This window comes from Vanacampus margaritifer, chromosome 11, assembly GCF_051991255.1.
Source record: "Vanacampus margaritifer isolate UIUO_Vmar chromosome 11, RoL_Vmar_1.0, whole genome shotgun sequence".
NCBI classification, from domain to species: domain Eukaryota; kingdom Metazoa; phylum Chordata; class Actinopteri; order Syngnathiformes; family Syngnathidae; genus Vanacampus; species Vanacampus margaritifer.
In genome coordinates, this window is record NC_135442.1 from 15,985,680 (window position 1) to 16,008,616 (window position 22,937).

Below are 22,937 nucleotides of genomic sequence, written 5' to 3' on the forward strand. Positions count from 1 at the left end.
CATAGATAGGGACAGACATATAGATATAGATACAGTAGATATATATAAACCCAAAGATTATCGGGTCAGTGATACGAGTGCACATGAAGCAGACATGGCCAGACGTCATAATCCAGTGATGGGGATGCAGCGCACTTGAACTTCCCAGCATGCTTTGTAGCATGCTTTGTACATATTTGTAAATAGTTGGTTCTCTTTATTTGCTTTGTTGTGAGTGTGTCTGTGAACGATGACAATCATGACACACAAAGTCAGTTTGGGGAGTGAGAGTAACAGAGAGCGTTGACTCAAAGAGTTGTAGCTGATATCACCATCAGACAAGAACAAAGGTAAGCAAAAAGCAACATTTAGCTAAGCTTAAATTACTTTATCATTCTTAATTTGCATTATTAATTGTTCTTATATATATAAGCAAGAAAGCACGGAATGAGACGCGTTCTGAAGAATAACGTTCTTGTACATTCTTAAGAAGACCGTATTCTGGGTTCTTCATACAGAAAAATGGATAAATGTTTTTTTTCTTTGCTTTTGTCACTGTCACCCATGCACTGATTCTACAGTATAGCTAACAGCCTATCAGTGATCAAATGCCACTCTCTCACGGCCAACTTCATTTTGCATACACTCAAATCAGCTCATTCAACTTATTGATGACAGCAGAATTATAATACACATCATGTACAGTGTACATGTCAGTACGCAACAAGACATTCTAGTTTTAGAACATTGGACCAGTTGCTAATGTTTTGGTGACTTTAGCTGCTTTAGATAAAGTAAAATATTAGGGAAATATACAATATTAAACATATTGCTAGACTAGTACAATCGTTTACATTTCCAATAAAGATTGCATTCTCTTTGTCTGTGGCTACAGCTGTTGTGCTCGAATCGTGCAGGAGAAGTACCTAATATTGTGACAGGTAAGCGTTTAAGCGTTGTTTGGTTTAATTTGCATATTTCATCACAATCTCGCACATGAACACGCACGCAGTGTCAGAAGTAGGGCAGCATGAGAATGTGGACGACGCTAAAGTGGGACTTAAGCCCAAGTTGACAGTTTTTCTACGCCATGGCGTTTTGCATGGCAACAGCCCCTCCCACCCGTTTACGTCACGCAGGGAACGTCGACAAAAAGCCGTCGTTAATTTAAAAAAAAAACGCAAAATTTGTTATGAATGTTAGAATGTATGTAAATTTGCATTTTAAAAAAATAATAAATTGGATATACACGTATTGGTCCAATTTGACTAATCTGTATATTCGGTCGTTATTTGAACAAAATTATTTGAATTAGTGTTTGTTGTGTGTTTTATTATTTTCCGAACCTGGCGCGGAAAGGGTTGAATTTAAACCCGGAAGTACGTTATGAAGTCTGCTCAGCAACAAACGCCATGATTGCGTCGAGAGAGCGCGTCTTCGCAGCAGCTGGTGAGTGAGCTCTTTGCCTTTTTTTTTTTTTTTTTTAAACCCCGCTTGTTACTATGCGCCTGCTAAATGTGCCACGGAGTCCGCAACGGCGGGTTTCGTGACAGCGAGCGTCCGTCCACGGCGGTGCTGTTCGGGGGTTTGCGTCAGTCTGGGTTGTTTATTGACGCGTCCATTTTGATTTTTCAAAGTTGATTTGGCCGAATGTTACGTGGCGTTCGACGTCTTGCTAGCCGAGGCGACATGTCACGCCATGCAAATGAGTTCCACTGTGGGGAAGCTCCAACGTGACACCTACTTTTTTTTTTCTTACTTGTATGTGTGTGTTTTGACAGGAGCCCAACATGCAGCAGCTGGAGGAGGAGCTGACGTGCCCGATCTGCTGCGGTCTCTTCGAGGACCCCCGCGTCCTGCTCTGCTCGCACAGCTTCTGCCGGAGGTGTCTGGAGGCTCTCCTGGAGGCCACCCGGGGCTCGTCTTTCTCCAGAGCGCTGTTCAGGTGCCCGACGTGCCGCAAGGAGAGCCCGCACAATGGCGCCAAAAGCCTGCAGGTCAACTACTCCCTCCGCAGCATAGTGGAGAAGTACGCCCGGCTCAAGGTGGCGCCCAATACGGGCGTATGCGCCCACCACACGGGGCAGCCGCTCAACATGTTCTGCGCCACCGACCTGAGGCTCATCTGCGGTTGCTGCGCGACCGCCGACGAGCACCGGGGTCACCGCTTCTGCTCCCTGGAGGAGGCGTACGAGCGGGAGAAGCTCGCCTTCGAGGAACTGATGCGCGGCGCAGAGGGCTGGCCGAGCGCGGGTGCCCTCGCCCGCCTGGAGACCCTACGAGCCGCCAAGAAGAGGGCGCTCCAGGCGGTCAACGAGGACGCGGAGCGGGCGAGTGCCTACTTCGACAAGTTGGCGGCGGCGCTGGAGAGCAAGAAGGGCGAGATCCTGTGCGACTTCGAGACGCACAGGCTGGCCGTGATGCAGGCGTACGACCCGGAGATAACGCGGCTGCGCGACACGCTGGACCGCCAGCGGAGCGCACTGACCGCGGCCGAGGCGTTCCGCGGCGTCACGGAGCCGCTCGGCTTCCTGGAGCACATGCACGACTTCCGACAAACGCTGACGGCTCTGAGGAAGGAGGAGGAAGAGAAGAAGGAGAAGTCAGAGACGCCTTCCGCTCGGACGGAAGTCGGTCCGCTCTACTTCAAAAAGTGGGACGAGGTGAAGCTCGGTGACGTCGATAAAATGACGGTGCCCCACGAGAGGGGGGAGGCTCCGGCTGGGAGGTCGCGCCGGTACAAGGGCTGGCTCGCCCTTGTTTTCTTGACGTTGGGTCTCTTCTTGTTGACGTCCACGCTGCTGTTTGTGGTGCCCGAGGCGGTGGCGGCAGCAGCCCACGAGCATCTGTGTAATGTGACCGGCGCGTCCACGCGGGTCGTGAGCAACTTCATAGACACGGCTGTCACTTACATTAGCAGCTGTAGCTTGATTTAATTGAAGAATATAGTTGTTTTTTTCTTTAAAAAACCCAAACACATTTCTTCTTTGAGGGACCACCTTACAATTCTGCAGCCTGGATTCAAAATGACTACATTCATTTCTTATTCAGTAATTATGTTGCCTTTTTCTTCTTCCTTAAGATCTTGCCAAATAAAAGACAATGACACGTTTTCAATGCTTGCTTGAATTAAATTGGATGCTACAATTCATTTAAAAAAAGTATTCATCGACGCATGTATTTTCAAGGTGACACTCGTTTCATATGGCCTGGTGAAAAATTCAGAAACAAGGATTGCAAAAAAAGTAATAAAAGCAGAAAAAGGCAGCTATCTTCCTCAGAAGCCACAGCTAATGTTAAAAATATATTGATTGATTTGCCAAAACAATAATAGGTTATATCAAAATAAGACACATAATGAAAAAAAACATCGGCCTTGTTGGTCATGCATTATTAATTTGAAGGAGTTGCTGTAAGTATGAACAAATGATAAAAAAGAAAGATGTAAAGCCATTTTTGCTACATAATGCAATATATATTTTCAATTATGTGGACCTGGTTTAGTATTAATACAAACCGAGGTTCAGTGATGTCAGCAGTGACACGCACACACACCCAAATATAGAGGTTTATATATAGACTTCTGTTGCCAGGCAAATATAGCATGGAAATATACACAACACGATTATATTAATATTTAATATTTTAGTTGGACTTAAAATATAAATGGACATAAAACAATGCAAGTGTTAGGTTTTGTCTTTTTTTGCACCGAAAAACAAACATGAATTATCGCATGGCGCTCACTGCACTTCAGAGATAATTAATAGAAATGTTAGCGAATTAAACTACTTTTGCAGAGAAAGTAATAGTCTAAAATTACATTGCAGCAAATCACACACTTTGCACGCATTACATGACATCAAAGCCCCCCCTTACAATCTAATTTCTGCCATTATTCACCATGTTGTGCCTTATATCACAGCGCACATTTCTTGAACAGCCCCCACTACAAATTCGAGTGCAATAGCAAAATTACAGATTATAAATGCAGGGCGTTGTTTTCCTTCATGTCGCAATAATACTGTCATGACATATTTGAAGTCCTCCTTTAAGCGCTTCCTCTTTAAAATGGCATTACAACGACGGGGAAAAAAACTTCAAATTTAAAATTAATATGAGAAAAATCACGTGTATGCATATAGCGAGCAATTCTGTAAATATTTTTAAAGGCCAAAATGAGGCCTGGATGCACGTCGTCACGTGCAATTTTCCCTCTTTATTCAGCACCACAAAAAATGTGGTCCTTTTAATGCTATCCGTGTTGCATTAAGTCGAAAAAGACAAGAAAAACACCAAATACTGCATTTCTAGTAGATAAAACTGGTCGCACCTTAGTAGGAAAAAAAAGGTTGCGACAAGCGGTTGACCTGCATGCATTAAAAAAAGTCTGGCCAACAATTTAAATTAATGAATAACTATTGAGTATGAATCAAAACCACGAATGTAAAAGCACAAAAAGGATCAATCTTAAGCACAAAGCGAGCTGTTAATAAAACGTGAAAATTGGGCGTTCTGACAGTTGTGCGGGCGTGGGGGACCTTTTTCGTATTTTTAATGAAGTCCTTCAATTACTACATTTATGGCGAGAGAAACAAAAAAACAGCTTCAGCACCCAAACAAATGTACACTATCACGTATTATATGAGGGCGAGTGGGTTAAAAGTTAAGTTTCAGCATTTTTTTCTCCCCATGTTTTCAAAAACCGCGTTTTGTGGTAAATGTTAACTGAATGAGACTAAAAGTTTGGACTGGGAGCCAGAAGAGATCATAATCGATCAGGGACGTAATGTCTTCTTGATTCATGTTGTAATAAGTCATTTGTACTGTATTTCCTCTCACAATCGCCAGCAAGGTGATTTATTCACTCAACTGCTGCATTTTTTGTAACAGTAAAAATGTTAGGGGTATGTTACAATTGATGGCAAGTTTCAAACAAGGTAACTCGACTATTATGGAAGAATGGTTGAAACAAATTAGTCCTTGCCACACAACACGGCAGTGGAGCATTAAAGACCATCTCTGCATAGTGTAAGATCGTCTTTAATCTTACACATGGGAACTTGCTTTGTTTTTGTACTGCTTTTTTGGTTAGCAACAAAGTTCAAACGGGCTTCACAGTCAATATGCATATGTCAACAATAGCTCCTATGAACTGAGGTTGTTTTTTTGATCGATGGGAAAAGGGAAGTGTCTGTCAGGTGGAAGTTTCTATGAGAAGAAGTGGAAATACGAGGACATCAAAGACAAGACCAAATCTGAATCCAGCATGTTTATTCATAACAACATCATGATGTTTAACAACAGGGTCTACTCCTGGTGGATGCGTTTGCGAGTGAGTGGTCATCTTTGCTTCAGCAGCACGATCAATACTGGAGGCTTCGGCTGAGAGAGTCCACTCCAATATTTACGTGCTGCTACAGTCAAGTGACCTGCGCCGGTACGCTACAAGTGAGGCGGTGGAGCGGCGGGGGGCGGGTATTGCCGTCGGGACGAGCGGGTCGGGCTTCACTGTGGCAGCACGGTATGGCCTGCATCTCAGTGTAACCCACAAACCATTCCGTGCTGCTACGGCACTGCCACAACAGTCATCATCTGCTTGACCACAGTTGGCGCGCTTGCTTGGGGCCTCCAATCACGTGAGACGGCCTGAAACACACAATGACAAAATAACATCAGTTACAAAACACTTCAAAGTAGCACAAACGTTCAGAGTTTCTAAGATTGTTGCACCAAACAACTGTATTTGAAATTAGGGGAGGAGTTTCATTTAGTTAGGCCATAGCCTTGTCTAATAAAATTTAAAAAAGTGCTTTACTGCCGTTTTACAAACCTTTTTCAATGTACTCGTCACCATGTTTTTACTTTTTCCTACCAAATTCCAAAAGACGGGATTGCTTCAATGAGGCGGTTGCGACAAAAGAAAAGTGATGCAAAGGAAGCAGCTGCACATTGTAAGTCAGGTTGAACGGGACAAGAATACTTAGCATTCTCCTCTGCCATTCAAGTGTTTTGTTTTTATGTTTTAACATTAACAGTGGTTAACTTGTTACTTATGTATGACAGTTAAGAATGTTAAAAAATAATTATTAATTCACTCAGTCACATTCAAGATTCAACGTACTGTACGTGTGTTAGGTTGAGGGTTCTATCCCACAGTTGAATTCCACTTCAAAAGCTAAAAAAATATGCAAGCGTGCTTTTATTTTTTACATGTGATCAAGGTTGAGAATATTTCAACCAAATGAAATGCTTGCAAACAAGCCTTTATAATAAATGGTATAATTTAACAGTCATTTTTAATGCTACAGTGAAAATATTGCCTATTAACCCAAACTAACATTATTGATGAAAGCAGAGGTCGATCTGCATCCTTAACGTTATAAAAGTTTCCCTGTAATTATTCATTAGCAAATGACCTTACATCACGGTATATTTCATTGGTCAATGCAATATATGTAATGTAATGATGGATGAGTTCTGGCAGAGCCACGTGACAAGCATTGGATTTATTCTGTGAGTGTCACAATTAGGGGTGTAAAAAAAAAAATTGATTCGACAATATATCGCAATATTACAGTGCGCAATTCTTGATTTTTAAACATAATTTTTTTTATGGGAATATTCAACAAAACGTCTTACTTAGGGTTAGGATTCACACATTAAGTATTGGAAAAAATTTATATTAATGGAACACTAAGCCTTAATATTTTTATTTCAATGCTGTTCAAACATGAAACAGATTGCAACAGATTATAGGCAGTTATAAGCCTAAAGTTTTAGATAAATAAATACATTTTCGTACAAATCTTACAGTTTACATGTACAAGTTTACGGATTAGTATTTTCTAAATTTGAGTAAAAAAAAAAAAACTCTCAATAATCAATTTATAGATTTGTATCGGGATTAATCGGTATCGAATCGAATCGTGACCTATGAATCGTGATACGAATCGAAAAATATGCTATTTAGTTATACAATAACCCCCCCCCCCCACACACACACACACTCCTATAAGATACTTTGTACTCTAGAATACAGTCTAGAAGAAAGAAAGAAAGAAAGAAAGAAAGGCTCAGGCCACTACAAGTAAACTATGTAAATGACAAAGAAGATGCTTTAGTTGGCTAAACAGGAAAACAATGGCGCTGGTCTCTGAGTGAGGCTGTGCTGTTACCAGCAGAGGTCTCAATGGACCTGAAATGAAGAGAGTCATTTTCAATGGGATTGATAACTTCATCCTCTCCAACACACACACACAATGCAGGGCCAGTGCAAATGGATTCACACGATCATACTGCACATACTTTCGCTTAAGAAAGTCAAGGCTGCAGAAAAAGCCAATCCAACACTTCTACTTGTTGCAACTTTGGAGTACTGTGAATGAATGCAAGTCGTTTTTAAAACGATCATCAAGCAGACACATCATTTCTTGGCAGATAGATTTTTCATTCTCGTTTATTGTGTCCTGTTTGTTTATGTACAATTGAAGTCACTGTGACAACACCTTGTGTACTTGAAAAGTTTGGCTTGATTTGACTGAAATGGTTCGCGTCCAGCAGTAAACCCTTTTGCGTTATTGTGGCTCCATATATTTCTAATATAAAACCTCAAGTTTGAGCGATTATTTCACATTTAAGGCCTTGATATACAATTATGCATGTGTACTAACATCACTAAAATCAAGAAATGTCAGTTGCACAGATGAATATTAATGTTTCAAAGAATAAGTCAATTAAAAAATGGATCAAATATTTACTTAGCGCAGACATTCCAACAATAAACAAGCGTAAAAAATATATTGAAAAAAATATTTGTACAGGCAGCGGGACTCCAAACGTCTTAGTGCTATTTTGACCATGATTATGTGAAGACATATTTTGATGGACTGGTATAGAAACAAATGGATTCAAACTAAACAACAATACACTTACACACATTTGAAGAAGTGTTACGACAGGAACCACCCAGTGTGGTAAAGGCGCATAGATGAAGGGGTGCTCCTAAAACTTAAAGGATAAATCATTTTCCTGCTTAGCGCACAAGCTGTTCTCTGCATATTGTTGGACCAAATAATCTGGCGACGAAGCTGCCCTTTTTGTTGTATTTCGTGGTCGCGCTGCCGCAAGCTTCACGCCTCTTTATCCCGTGTGAGTGTTATTTTTCTTTTCTTGCGCCATCATCACTACATCCTTTTTTATGCCGTGCTATTTCGGTGATGATTTCGGTTTCTGTTCCGAGAAAAAACAACAACACAATTTTGGGCCATTTTCGGCAGCCGCGACTCGGGAAATTTGTACTGACCCCGCGAGTTGCTTTTTCTCTGGCTTTTCTCAACAAAATGCAGCAACTTCAACAATACCATTAACCGTCACCAGTTGACGGCATCGCTCTGCAAACAAGTTCCCTCTCCACGACATGCCTATCAAAGGGTGAGTAGTTTGACTTTATTTCAGCTTTAGAATCTTGCGGTTAACACGTCTTCATACTAGCATGTCTTTATAATGGTGATAGTCAAAGTACGGAACAAATGAATTGACTTGACATTGTTTCCGATGGGAAGAGATGTGCTCCACTTGAAAGGTTCCAACCGTACTTTGCAATTCCATCAAGCAAAAGGTGCAGCTACTCACTTCCCTCTCCTGCTATTTTCCATGTCATTGATATTACAAAAGAAGAACCTTAACTGTCCAAATCAGGATCATGAGTTTGAAAAACAATTGTGCTTTCTCAGTTAATTTCTTTCTTCTTTCTTTTTTTTTTTAAATCCCAAAGGACTGTTCCAATTATGAAGTCGAACCTCTCCCTAATTTGTCCCTGCCAGCCTTTTCACGAAGCATGTCCAGACATGTCAGCCTTTGAGGCCGAGCCCTTTTAAGCCATTTACTACGTCTGCTTGCCACTCAATGGCCTCAAAGAGTCACCTGACCCCGCAGTTCAAGGGTCAAGTAACCCTCCGCACTCAGTCGGCGGGCGGTGACACAGATGTTACTCATTGAAAAATCTTTTATTTTTATGATGCCTTTTTGTCACATTTTTACCAAAGTAATCATTGAATCATATTTGTACTTGTACTCTTTCTTAAAAATGATTTTTTTGGGGGGTGGGGGGTGGGGGGGTCAAGTTCAGTTAATTTTATCCCAAAATAACTGGTTAGCTTTTAAACCAGGGGTGTTCAAACTTACTTCCAAGGGCCACTTTTACATCCTGATTTTTTTATTTTTTTTTTTAAACAAACTAAACCAATCCATCAGTGTAGGAACGATTTCATGATCTGTAATGTTTATTTCTATATGTACTGTGCAGTTAAAATAAATAAATAAAAACAGCTCTGTAATAAAAAAGCAAAAAAGTAGATTATTTTTTAGGATTTTGGTATGGCCCTACTGAGTTATGTGTGTTTGGGACGTGAGAGATGAACATTTCTTTTCTCCGACCTTGCCACCCAGTGTCAAATGTTTCTCTTTGTCTATGCTGCGAGACGTTTGGACTAGAGCTGAACAATTATGGAAAATAATCAAATTATGATTTTGTTGTTGATCAAATCCATTATAGATTACAGGATCTTAAGATAAAGGCAAATAAATGAAGCCATAATATTAGGGGCTGCCGATTATAATTGGCCGATTATTGCCCTTCAAACATCTGTCAAAACAATCGGCCAATTGGGCCAAAACGTAATGTTATCATCAAGGAAACCCCAAATTTTTGACGCTGTGAAAGTACCCTGAATGCACCATTTTGCTTACGTAGCATTAGCAACTAGCAAGTGTGTAGCGTATGTTATTCTATTGCCCCCCCCAAGCGTCCTTTAAGATGACATCCCAGTTGGAGTTAACTGTGAAAATAAACACACGACAATAAGAATATCCACTGTATATTTAAATACAAAACATGCTTCATTTTTGCAAAATCGCTAGCCAAGCACTAACGCTAAAAGCAAAGGGAAGATCCAATTTAATGGCTAACCGAAAGTTAGCATCAACTTTGGGCGTGTTTTTCCTTCACATAACGAAGATTCACACACAAATGCAGTGGGAACACATACACACAGGTAAGAAAACACTACGCAAAGGCACAAATTCTTCCCAATGTGTGAAAACGAGCTATTTTAATAGAATTGTAACTTTCTTCTGTAGTTACTTTAAGTGTGTACACCATGGATTCACGGCACCACATTGCCCCCAAGAGGCCAAAACGCACAGGAATAGTCAGTATTTGTTCTTACTGTTTTCCCACTTGCTATTATTTGTAGTGTTTCCCACAGATTTGAAATCTACTTGGGTGAGTGGACTCCGGCGGTGGTGATGGGAAGCGGGTTAGACCAGAGGTGTGTCTCAGTCCGGTTACTACGCCTCCTCTAGCGTCACGATCCACAAGTAAGTGACGGCGAACTAACGTTACATGCGGTATATCCTGTCTTTTAAAATATGTTTAATACATTTTCTCGAAAACTTCTTAAGTGGTGGCTATTTTACTTGGGTGGCCCGCCCAAGTATTAACATGGCGTGGGAAACACTGATTTGAGTATATTCTATTCTTATTTTGTCATTGTCCTTTCAAGTTATATTTAAAGTTTCTATTTCAAGGATTCAAAGAATTTCTTATCTCAGAATTCAAGGATGCAAACATCCAAGGATTTTTTTGTCTTAACACACGTTTCCACATGATATTTTTCCAGCCCAATTATGTACTTTAAACATATAGAGTACAGCAGTTGTAAACAAGTAAGAATAGTTTTATTATTGACACAAATCTATACAATAACCTTGTATATTTCATGAAATTTGTTGATAAGGTCATACTATGGAGTGGACTTGTTATTCAAAGCAGAGCAAATCTTAATAGCAAAAGTTAGGAATGGGGCGGGGGAATAATTTCATGCATTATATGTATATTTTTTAAATAATCAGCCGATTAATCGGTAATCGGTATTTTTTTCCTGCCAAAAATCCGTATCGGCATTGGCCTAAAAAAAAATGCATATCGGTCGGGCCCTAGATAATATCATTTTTTTCCTACTACAATTACAGTTACAATTTACCACTTCAACATATCCAACTTTTCATGTTGCATGAAACATGACATGGAAACACTGCACTTTTTAAACACTACATTTTTCAATAAATACATACAAAATACATATTTTTAAAAAAAAAAACTTAGCGATCTCTAGTCAGTTAACTCAAACATGCTAAAGTGTAGGCAAAGTAAAATTATACCTGCTTATATTATGTAACATTTTCTGATTTGATTTAAAAAAAACACTAACATTCTGTAGCAATTCTTGTGGGTCGCAGGTTGTGTAGTTTCCCATTGTCTGGACAGGCCATGAAGGCAACACAAACTTTTGTTTTGGTAAGCTAAAAAGTTGTTTGTTCACCGCTTGGCCTGATTAGTTAACCAACGCTTCAATACGTGTACATTAAAAGAGGCTGTGGCGGCGGCACTTAAATGATTAATAATAATTTCGCCTGTCCTAAATTTCCTTCATGAAATCGGCCGACACAACATATGGCCACATACAGACCTATTCAGCCTCAAAATATAGTACAACTCAAATTTATCAGCCGCACACTTGCGTGTACACTCAATTTACTAAACGCGCGACACTACGGCAGCCGAAAAGTCATAACTAACAACAGTGAAATGCTGTTTTAAAACCAAAATCAAACATATTAAACATGCTAAACACTCGTCTCATGAGCCAAAAAACAAAAAAACAACTCACCTAAATTACATGCACTTATGGCGCCAGGCTTTAGTTACAGCGGTGACGTTCCTATATATATATATATATATATACACATATATATATATACATATACATATATATATATATATATATATACATATATATATATATATATATAAATATATACATATATATATATAAACATATATATACATATATATATATATATACATATACACACACACACATATATATATATACATATATATACACACACACATATACATATATATAATTAAAACAATGCAATTGTACAATTTCAGCCCCATCTCTAATAGATGATTGGTGCTCTCTGTAGTTGAGTAAATAAAAGACTATTTGTGCCCAACAGAATCCAGATTAAAACTGGACTGGATGGGAAGTTTTGACTCAAGTCGATAGTGATAGAAACGTGTGGTCAAGTCAAACGGGTTCAGTGGCACCATAATCTTGACGTGTAATGAGTGTGTGGATCGTGCATCAAATAGGTGCATTGTGGTTTTCAGATAGTAGTGACACATTAATACAGCCGCACCATCTGAAAATCCCTACGACCACAAACTGTCAATTGAAATATTTAAAACAAAACATACAATTAATTTAAATTACCAGTACACATATACTTCACTGCCATAGAAAAGAGTGATAAATAAGGGTCAGCCAATGTGTAACTAAGATTTAATTTTAGCCTGTGAATAATAAAGCAGTTCAGTTTCTGGAATATTAATGACAAAGAATAATAAAACTGAATGTGTACTGACAGAGGCAGCAGTCAGGCTAAAGTACTGATCCATCTACAGTACATGTCACACTTTGGCAAAAAGAGGAAGTAGTGCTATACAGTGACTTTGAATGACACACCCATATGACGTATGCTGCATTTACAAACATTATATTCACCCCATTTGTTTTGATTTTTTTTTTTTTAAGTATAGTGGCTAAATGTGCATAGCTACAAAGAATTTGAAAACACACAAAATCTCTCAATAAATCTGGAGACTTCTTTCAAAAATTCAATTAAAATGTGTAACATTGTATGTGGCGGCCGTGGCTCAGGGTGTAGAGACGGTTGCTCAGTAATCAGAAAGTTGGCTGTTCGATCCCCACTCTCCCCAAGTTACGTGCCGTTGTGTCCTTGGGCAAGGCACTTCACACACATTGCCTCCAGTGCTACTCACACTGGTGAATGTTTGGTGATGGTCGGAGGGGGCCGTAGGCGCACACTGGCAGCCACGCTTCCGTCAGCCTGCCCCAGAGCAGCTGTGGCTACTTAAGTAGCTTACTGCCACACAGTGTGAATGTGAGTGCATGAATAATATATCCATTCCTCTGTAAAGCGTCTTTGAGTGTCTCGAAAAGCGCTATATAAATCCAATCCATTATTATTTATTATTGTCGTCACCAACATTATGCTCCGGACATACCATTAAGCAAATGAGCAGCGATACTGTACTTAATCATAGGAAACTGATATTGGGGTTGTCCTTCATTTCGTGTCCGCATTGCATATACCGGCAACAACACGTTCCGTGATGTGCTTTTAACAGTTCAGTCAGAACATGACTGAGGATAGAGTCGATTGCTGCAACTTAGTTTGGATAAACTAATGACTGACAATAATAATAATAAAAAAATGTTAGCTAGGTCTGGATAATTAAGTGAAATGTAATCGTGATTTCTATTTTGGCTCCTCACAATCATAAAAAACATTATAATTAAAGAAAAATGACTAATGTGCCAAAGCGTGCCATGTGTATACTAGTTCCTGCGTTGTGAAGGCACCCCGAATGCACCGTGTTGCTTGCAGCAAGCATGTGACCAATGTTTTTTCGCCTTCCCTGTGTATGCCTTAAACTGTGACACCCCAGTAGGAGTTTAAAGCGAAACTTAATACAAGACAAATAATTGCACACATTGCATAGTTAAATACAACATGCACTTCATTGCAAACATCACAACCTTATTTCTAGCTTTCAATAGAAAACCCTATTTATGGGCTGGTAGGAATCAGCATTAGAACTCGTGGGAGGGACCCCCCCCCCCCTCCCAAAAAAAGGAATATTCACACACCAAGTAACACATACATACAGGTAATAAATAATATAATATTCACAGGCATTTTTAGTCTTAATCTGTAAAAAAAAAAAAAAAAAAGTTAGTGTATATTAACTCTTTGACTGCCAGACATTTTCAGAAACGGGTTGTTCCCAGTGCCAGCCGATTTAAGCATTTTGACTGATCTTTCAAGGTCCACAGAAAATGTTGTGTTTGGACTATGGAAACACACATACTACCAAATGAAAGATTGGACTCTCATCTTTCATCAGAAAAAAAAGTAGTTTGTTTCTACCTTATTCCGTTCTTCGGTAATCAACAATAGAAAATGGTTACTTTCACCGGAATTCTCTGTTTTGAAACAAAAAACGGAGAAAAAGAGCTTTTTGTGAAACAATGTTATTTCATGCACTCTAGTGAATTGTACACTTCTTTTTGTCCATGAATGATGCCACAAACACCTAAATAGTGCTTTACTTCTGTAAAACGCTTTCACCAACAATGAAAGCGTTTTTAGATTGCAAAATATGTTTATTTCCATTCAACAGTGTAACAATTTGACAAAACAATTTCGCAACCTATTTACAAATGTGTGCAACTGTGGTACTACTTACAATTATGTGGATGTTTCAAATACAGTTTTTCTTTTTATAACGCTCTCCTGCGTGCAAGGAGACGCCGCTGGACTCGCACAACAGTTTACTTTCACTTTGTCCGTTTCGCGTGCAAACGTTACACTTTCTTGACGGCCTTTTTTTCCGGGGAATAAATAGCAAGTAGCAGACTGTACACACTCCTCCGATGAATATGCATTGGACTCGGGGCACTCTCCGTCGTCCGATCGAACGTCCGCCTGTGAGTGCTCGGTTGTGCTGCGCGTTATGACGCCGTCATAGCCACCGCGTTAGCGGTTCCAATTTCGCGTCAAGCTCGGATTCACCATCATCATCATCATCGATGATGATCATCGTCGTCATCAATGTGCTCTTTTAGCGTTGGTCGATGCCTGTTGTCTTGTAAGTGTAGCGCTGCTTTGCAAACGGGCACCACTTCCTCCTCAGCCATCTAGCCCCCCGTCTCCTACTGCCGCGTCAATGCTTCCACGGAGTCATCACTCTCATCATCATCATCGATAATAATCATCGTTGTCATCAATGTGCTCTTTTAGCGTTGGTCGATGCTTTTGGTCTTTGAAAAAAACGGCTCGGGCGTGAGCTCCTCGCAACCGGTCGCCATTTTTCCTTTGTTTTCCATTCTGATCTCCTGCTCGACGCTCTAGCTCCGCCTCTACTGACGCCCACCCGATCTTGTCAAAAGACAGTCATCCCTGCCCTCTAGGGGCCAAAAATAGTCCTTAGGCACAACAGACCTAATTGAAACTTTCACCACAGATGCGGAAGGCTTCCCCCCACCCGTTTCAAATTTGTTTTGTTTTTTTAAATTGGATGACGTCTTTTGACGTCATTGGCAGCCCTCCGTAGGTTTTTACTTGACGTCTTTAAACGTCAGTGGCAGTGAAAGAGTTAAATAAAGTTCTATCCCAACTTTCTTTGACTGTTTTTTTCTTAATTTAATTGTGTATCTTTATGCCTAACACCATACTGATCCTTGAAACCAAGGTACACCCAGCAGGTATTTATTCTTTTTTATTTATTTATTCTATTACATTATTATTTTAGCTTTTTCAGTAGTTCTTCTAAGTTACTGTACATAAAGTTGAGTTTTGGTAGACCCCCCCCTCACAACACGTTTTCCCTACATCACTTCCATGTTGTATGTAGTATGTTATTCTCCCAAGACCAATATATTTGTCTTGCAGGCATTCCCACCTTTATTGTCTTTACAACAATTCCAGATAACTGCAACAATAACATGGAATCAGTACACCCATATAGTCCAGATGAGTTTACTTTTCAAATGGACCAAATGTTTCAGTTATGCAATGTATGAAGACGGCAAGCAAACGTTGACCAGTGGGGAAGGTACTAAACCAATCTATGGGGACTGAAGTTTGATGATATATTTTTTTAACACACAAAATTAACACCGTGGTTTAATCTACCAAACACTCTTACAGAGGTGCTGAAAAGGGCTGATGTGGCAGAAATGCAATGAGAACGCATCTTGCTCCACTGTGATAGCGTTACCTCAAATGACCTACAACGGAAGGGATTCACCGGCACAGCTTACGTAGTCCCCCCAATAAATAAATAACAAGAAGCACACCAAATGACACATCTACTTCCTCTTAGAAATATCTTAATTAAAATTTAAAAATAGACAATTGCTTACCAAATGCCACCTCATTTTTAATGAATAAAAATAACCAGATTCACATAAAATGAACTCCCAGCTATTTTTTTTTTTTTTATTAAAAAAATAAAACTAGAAGCATGTCAATTACAAACAAAGTCAGTGCTTTGTACTGTAGTGTTCAATTACAGAGTAGATTCTAGTTTTGTTGAGGAGGTAAGTTAACTCTTCAGACATATTTCATTATGTTGACCTTGTTCACCACACATGTTCCTATTATTTTGGCAAAAAAATAAAAATAAATAAAAATAAAAAAGATCACACCATTTTGTTCCCCACAGCTTACTAAATTTAATCATGCAGGAGACGACCAAAAGAAGCATTAGAGCAGTGAAGCACATACTAAAAAAAAAAAAAAAGGTGTCATAATGTTATGCATTTCCTCTTTTTGTGTGTAATGGCTACAACAAAACTGCAATCACTTTGATTGAGATTAACAAGAACATAAGAGGACGGCCTGCACTCGTCTATGAGGGAGGTGGCATACAAACACATGACAACTTGTACTGTACCTAATACTAATGTAAGACAGACGTCGGCCAAAACAGGGCGTAAATTTGTGCTGAGCAGTGCAGAAAGGAGGAAGAGTTACGGGGTGTACAGTATGTGGAGGATGGGGTGGGTGGGGGTTACAACACATGTGAGCATGAAGGGGAAGAAGAAGAGAAGACGCACCAAGAAACACGGGCTTGCGGTGGGGGTGGGAGTCCATTTTGCTGGAGGGGTCAGGAAAGAAGACAGAGTGATGAGTCACAGAATGTCACACAGTCTCAAACGGCACCACGGCGCTCTACAAAGGCTGTTGTAAAAAAAAGAATGCCAGAGAACAGGTAGCCAAACTGGAATACCACCACAACAGTTATAATAGTCATCTAACTAAAACATTAATAATCATCTATTTATGAACACACACACACACACACACACCCAAAAGTCAAACAAAGCGAGCCGTGCAGGTCAAACAATCATCCCGGGAGCATCTAAGGATTAACTTCTTAAGTGTCTTTTTCCCTTTGGATATTTTCTTTTGTATACGACGGATTGTGAAGAGGAAAAATTTACAAATCATAAATAAGGAATAAGGAAATTACTCTGATTGTTCAGTACAATTTTAACAACACAAGTACATTTTACCAACATTATTCCAAAACTTGAAGCTCAACCAACAAGCAACATGTTTTAATGATTACCTAGCAAACATCAATTTTCTTGGCTTTTTATTGTTGTGTGTCTCTTGTGCTCTTCATACTGTATGAGTTACATTTATTACAAGATAACACATGATACTATTACACTACTTTTATTTGAAAATATTTGATAACCTGGCTTTGCAAACGCTATAATAACCATCATACAACAGAAAGTGATATACAAGGCTACTGGATTACTACATGATGTACAGTATTATTATTATTATTATTATTATTACTACTAAGAACTTTGATGATACTATTACTATTTGACGCATACTCTTCGCAAGATAAGACCTGATGTATCAAAACAAAGAATGAGCAAAACAAAGCAACAGATTGTGTCGAACTGATTATAATATTGTTAATATTGAGTGATTCTGACAGATTTGAAGACCACTGCTGACTCGGCTGGGAACAAGAACTGCCCAGCAGTTCATCAGAAGGATTTAAATATATGTACGGCATCATAATTCATGTCATTTAATTCCCTAAGATTGCTACTGCTATTGTTTTGAAGTACATATCCATAGACAGTGGTTTCACAGCTGCACTAGATTTCTAAAATCATGTGAACGTTACTCTGGAGCATGACAGCAGACACAAGGGTGCACGTGAGGGAGTAAAATGAATGTCATTTAAAGTCCCCCACCCTTTTACTTTTCTGGGTGGAGTGAGTCTATGTGAATCCCCCCCCCCCCCACAAAATATCAGATTTTACACTACAGTAATTTCCTCCTCCACATCCTTTTATGCTCTGCTAGGGGAGACGAATTACCCTCCATATTACATTAAGTCATTTGCAGTACACTACAGAAAACACATTTTTCTTAAATTCAAACAAACTGAGTCAAACAGTATAGTGCTACAAATATTATCTTAAAAAGACTGATAACAACAACCACTCAAATCTATGCAATTCCATAAAAAGACAGAAAAGCAGACGATTATGTAACATATTAAACCGATCCCCCTTTAGACGTAGGGCTAGGCAAACCAAAGCCCACGGGCCATATAAGGCCCGGCAGAGCATTTAATCTGCCCGGTGTGCTATTCTACAAACAATTAAAAATTCAGAGGAAGATTACTACCAGATAAATGTTCATAATTTATAACAAGAATAAACATTTTCTCGGTTATTTCATAAAAACTATAATGACTCCTGATAGGAAGGAGGGTAGAATGGAGGTGATGGGCATACAATTGCAATTACACATTTGTAACATACAAAAGTGAAATTTACTCTCTAGCCGATGGTTTTGAATAAGGGTGATAGAGAAAACATTTTTTTTTAGATTTTATTTTTAATTTAATTTAAACCGCAGGGGATGTCCAAGCCAGTGGCATATAAGATAAAATTGTTAGGAGCTATTTGGGTGAACAAAGCACCTCAGGCAGGGTAATACAACAATAAACATCTGTATGTGTAAAGATCACAGGGGAGGATGTAGATAGTACTGTATAGAATTTACTGAATACATATTAATCCAATGGTGAACTTTTCCATTCATTTGTCACATGAGATTTTTCCCTTTTTTTTAACAGGTAGATGGGCCTCGGCCATTCAAAGATGAGGTAAATAAAATTTAAAAAAAAAAGTGAAAGTCACATTTCAATAGCAAAATGTGACTTTTGTCTTGTCAGGAGTCACGACAGCAAATCACTTACAGTACATGATTTGTTTTGGCGCAGTTTTTACAATGGATGCCCTTCCTGACACAGTCTTTTTTTTTTAATCCAGGTTTTGGACTGGCTGCGGCTGGTTATCAGGGCACTGACCGCGAATCAACCTCACCCCATCTGCATATACCACTATACACCACCAGTACTATTTTAACAGTAAAACAAGAAATATAAACTATTACTCATAATGCAATAGACCATTGTAAAATTATTAGTTTATGCCAACAAATCTTCATTCATTTGCAAACAAAATTGTGTTTGTTTGTTTTTTAAATTTGGTTTAATCTTGCCCAGGGGACATCCAACTTCAGTCCTTGAGGGCCCTTATCATGCATGCTTTAGGTTTCCCCTTCCTTCAACACACCTCATTCAAATGATCAGCTCATCATGATCAGTAAGCGCCGCCAAAGCCTGATAACAAACCGGATCATTTGACCAGACGTGTTGGATGAGAGAAACATCTAAAACATGCAGGAAAGGGGCTCTCGAGGACTGGAGTTGGTCACCCCTGATCAAGCCTCATCATTTTCCCTCCTCTAAAGCCTTTAATGTATTTAAAAATACACATTTTTCACTTTAATTATTCATTAGTAAAAGAACATTTAAACCTATTTTTGAGAAAAAAAATAATTCAACAAATTACAGATTCTTAATAATGCACATCCTAATTTTTCAATTCAGTTATTTACAATAAATCAATTAACCAATAATTCAACAATAAAAAATCATTTAAACCAATTTTACAGAAAAAAAACCCAGTCAACAATTACAGAATTTTTAATAATATATATATATATATGCTCAGTGGGCCGTGTATGGCCCCCAGAACATACTTTGCACAACCATATCAAAACAACGCATTCTGACTATGCAAATAGCATAAAAGTATTTTTTCTGACGCATTCAATATTGTTAATATTGAGTAGTGGGGTGACTAAGGTAAAATATAAAATAAAAAAATTATATATATATATATATATATATATATATTTTTTTTTATATAAATATAAAGAAATATTAGAAGAAAGGAGAAAAAAAAAGCCACTTTTGTTGAGCCTGTCTGCGGTTGTGCGTTTTCCCTCCTAAACGTGAGTGGAGGTTCCGGGTACATTTGTTGACACTGCGCGGCTCCATGCGAGCGAGCGAGCCTGGCAGCTGTGTGCACCTCCCGCTCAAACTGGCCCCGAAAAAAATAAAATAAAAAAGAGGTCCAACTTTTGATTCAAAACTTTCGCGAATACACTTCGCCGTCGAATACACGCAACCGCGCCCGCAATTCGGGCAGAGGAAAAAAAATAAATACTCGGCGGAAAATGGAGCACTGTGTTTTGCGCGTTCCTACCGTGCCCCCACCCCCGCCACCCCTCGTCCCCGATGGATGCTAACACGCTAAGCTAACGTGCTAGTAGCTACGAAGCTGGCCAAAAAAAGACTAACGTCTCCTCCACCGCCGTCGCCCTCCTGCTTCCAACACCCCCACCCCCAACTCCTTCTCCGTCAAAACTGAAAATTAAAATGTCGTGCAGCGGCAATTACCTCTCTTCTCCTTCGATACGCCACTTCTTCTCTCACCCAGTCACAGAAACTATTTTATCGTCCATACAAGAAAGCAAAGAAGCGGCGGCGGTGGATCTTCTCTGTCTGTTACGTCCGCAGCATCCTGCTGTAAAACACAGCAGCTGCTCCGGCGGTCGCTGCTCACTCGAAAATGGCGCCGAAAGATACACTCCTCATTCAAATTCGACAGAGTCTGCCAGCCCTCCTATTGGCTGGCGGCGGACAGCAGCGCTCGTCGCTGATTGGTTTGCTTGGAAACGTACTCTCGAGGCGAGCGAGAGACCAAGAGTGAGGAAGAGAGAAAGGGAGAGAGAGAAAAGACGAGCGAGCAAGAGAGAGATTAACCCATTCTGAGCCTCAACGACTTTTGCACGAACCCAACTCAGTTTATATGCACAGGGCCGTCGCCGATGTTTTCTATTTAGTACAGAGTAGTGGTTCATCTACTCTAAATAAGATAATAAAAAGAAGAAAAGCCACTGCCTGCCCCACCAGGTGGCACTGCTTTTCTTGCCCTCTCGTGAACATTTAATATTTAACACAAAGCCCCTTTCAAAGGAAAAAGTTAAGGTACTGACTTAAGGGCATAAAGGTCACTGCACCACAAGATAACCCCCCCCCCCACACACACACACACACACTCCCCACTCACATACCCACCCCGGCAAGTACAATGGCATCTCACATCACCTTCCTCCATTGAAATGATTGGAAATGCCATTACTCGGGTCGAGCGTACCCCTAAAAAAAAAAAACTCTAAAACAGTCTACTGTATATAAACATATAGTAATGGCATAAATAAATACAGTTAAAAAAAATGCTTCGATTCAGTGAAAATTGAGCTGCTCCTTCTGGTGTGTGCAGCAAAATTAGCCGTTCTTCGCAGAGGATATAGAATCTATGTCTGAGTGTCATATATGTCTAGGTATTACTCCATGGGTTGTGTGAAAATATCAGTTTTTAAGAGTCGTAAGTTGTAACACCATGACACTGATGCTATTTGTTAGCCTGCCTATGCCATTTTGTATTGTTAGTTAGTATGTATGTAGTAATTTGCCCCCAAATATATATACAATAGCCTTTTTATTTGATCATTTATGACTCAAACATATTTTAATTAGCAGATTAACACTTAGCTGTTCACAATGGCTATACTCCTGCAAGCCTCGGGTCAATAGTTTTCAGACTGGGTTCAGGTTAGAATTTCACGGCCTCTGTCTGCGAATGTGATGTCATGTGCGCAGTGTACACTGAAGAAGGGAGAGTGCAGTTAAAATAAATAAATAAATAAAAGACAGAGTGCAGTTTCACATTTTGGCTACATGTGGCAGTAGCGATTTGATATAAAATTTCCTGCATTGAACCAAATTAAGATTACAAATTGAATTATTGACCAAAAAAATGCAAAAAAAATGCTTCAATTGGTAACACACGATTAAATTAAGTTAGTCCCAAGTAAATATATTATGTTTAATTACTTATGAGTTCATTTAACTTAATACTTTGGGTTGGAGTCACTTTGGATTATCTTAATTCAGGTGAATATTTCAAGTTTAATGAACTCATAAAAAATTAAACGTAATAAATTCACTTTAGACGAACTTAATCGTGTATTACCATTCGAAGCGATTTTTTAAAGTTGGTCAACAATTCAATTTGTAATCTTAAATTGGTTCAACGATTCTCTTTTTAGAGTGAAGGACATATGCTGTCAGAATTTTCACAGTTTTCACTAACAAGCTCACTATATGTATTTTTTCCTTAAAAAAAAATGAAACTGGCAATCATTTTCAATGCTATCAATGCTAGTTTATGGAGCAACCGTAAATAAATATTTTGGTTAGTTTCATATACCATTGCACATTCACATCAACACAGAAGGACCCCAAAATTATGTGCAATTACTTATTTAATATCCTAACAAACTGATGATTTATTAAACTGTCATCTATTAAAATCTCCAAACATGTTGCCATGCTAATTGTGCTCATTGTGTTGACAACCGCGGTCACACAATGCACGACCGTATGAACAGCCTTTTTAACTTCACAAACGCAAACACCTGTGTTACGTCTTCTCCCTAATTCCATTTCAAAGCAATAAGCGATACATACAACAATGATCTTGCTAAAACCGTTTACGATTCATATAGACAGAAATTGATCTACCAGTACACAACCTCACCTCATGATGACTGGCCGTTCAATGCGCGCTTTGAGCGGGCATGATCAGATATGGGCCAGACCGACATGGTGATCTTTATTCGCTCCAGCGATCGAATTGGAAACAACAAAAACAACAAAAACAAACACCACCAACTCAAATGTACTGTATCTATCTTCACTATTTTCACTCGTTATCGTATAAAAATACAAACATTTTCAAAAACTTGTAGACGTTCAAATAACGGCAAAAATTCCATGG

General features: G+C 39.2%; 1 protein-coding gene and 1 long non-coding RNA gene across 4 annotated transcripts; one reads left to right on the top strand and one right to left on the bottom strand.

Moving 5' to 3' along the window:
* Nucleotides 1–149: 149 nt before the first annotated feature.
* On the top strand, nt 150–3,091 carry trim13 (tripartite motif containing 13). Of its 3 annotated transcripts, XM_077580075.1 has the most exons (4): nt 155–329; nt 875–920; nt 1,339–1,428; nt 1,761–3,091. In XM_077580075.1, exon 4 carries the CDS (start codon nt 1,770–1,772, stop codon nt 2,913–2,915), a length of 1,146 nt encoding a protein of 381 aa, XP_077436201.1. In that variant the 5' UTR covers nt 155–329; nt 875–920; nt 1,339–1,428; nt 1,761–1,769; the 3' UTR covers nt 2,916–3,091. The 3 variants fall into 3 exon arrangements, with proteins under 3 accessions (XP_077436202.1, XP_077436203.1, XP_077436201.1); XM_077580076.1 differs by lacking the exon at nt 1,339–1,428 and having other exon boundaries at nt 150–329; XM_077580077.1 differs by lacking the exons at nt 875–920; nt 1,339–1,428 and having other exon boundaries at nt 150–329.
* A 2,145-nt stretch (nt 3,092–5,236) lies between these two features.
* LOC144060479 (uncharacterized) lies at nt 5,237–21,089 on the bottom strand. The gene is made up of 2 exons (XR_013295932.1): nt 20,492–21,089; nt 5,237–5,628 (listed from the first exon to the last, which is right to left on the bottom strand). It is a non-coding gene; the product is annotated as an uncharacterized LOC144060479 (long non-coding RNA).
* Nucleotides 21,090–22,937: the final 1,848 nt, after the last annotated feature.

Coding starts and splice junctions, on each gene's coding strand:
- trim13 (XM_077580076.1), top strand. CDS start 1,770: ATGCAGCAGCTGGAGGAGGAGCTGACGTGCCCGATCTGCTGCGGTCTC.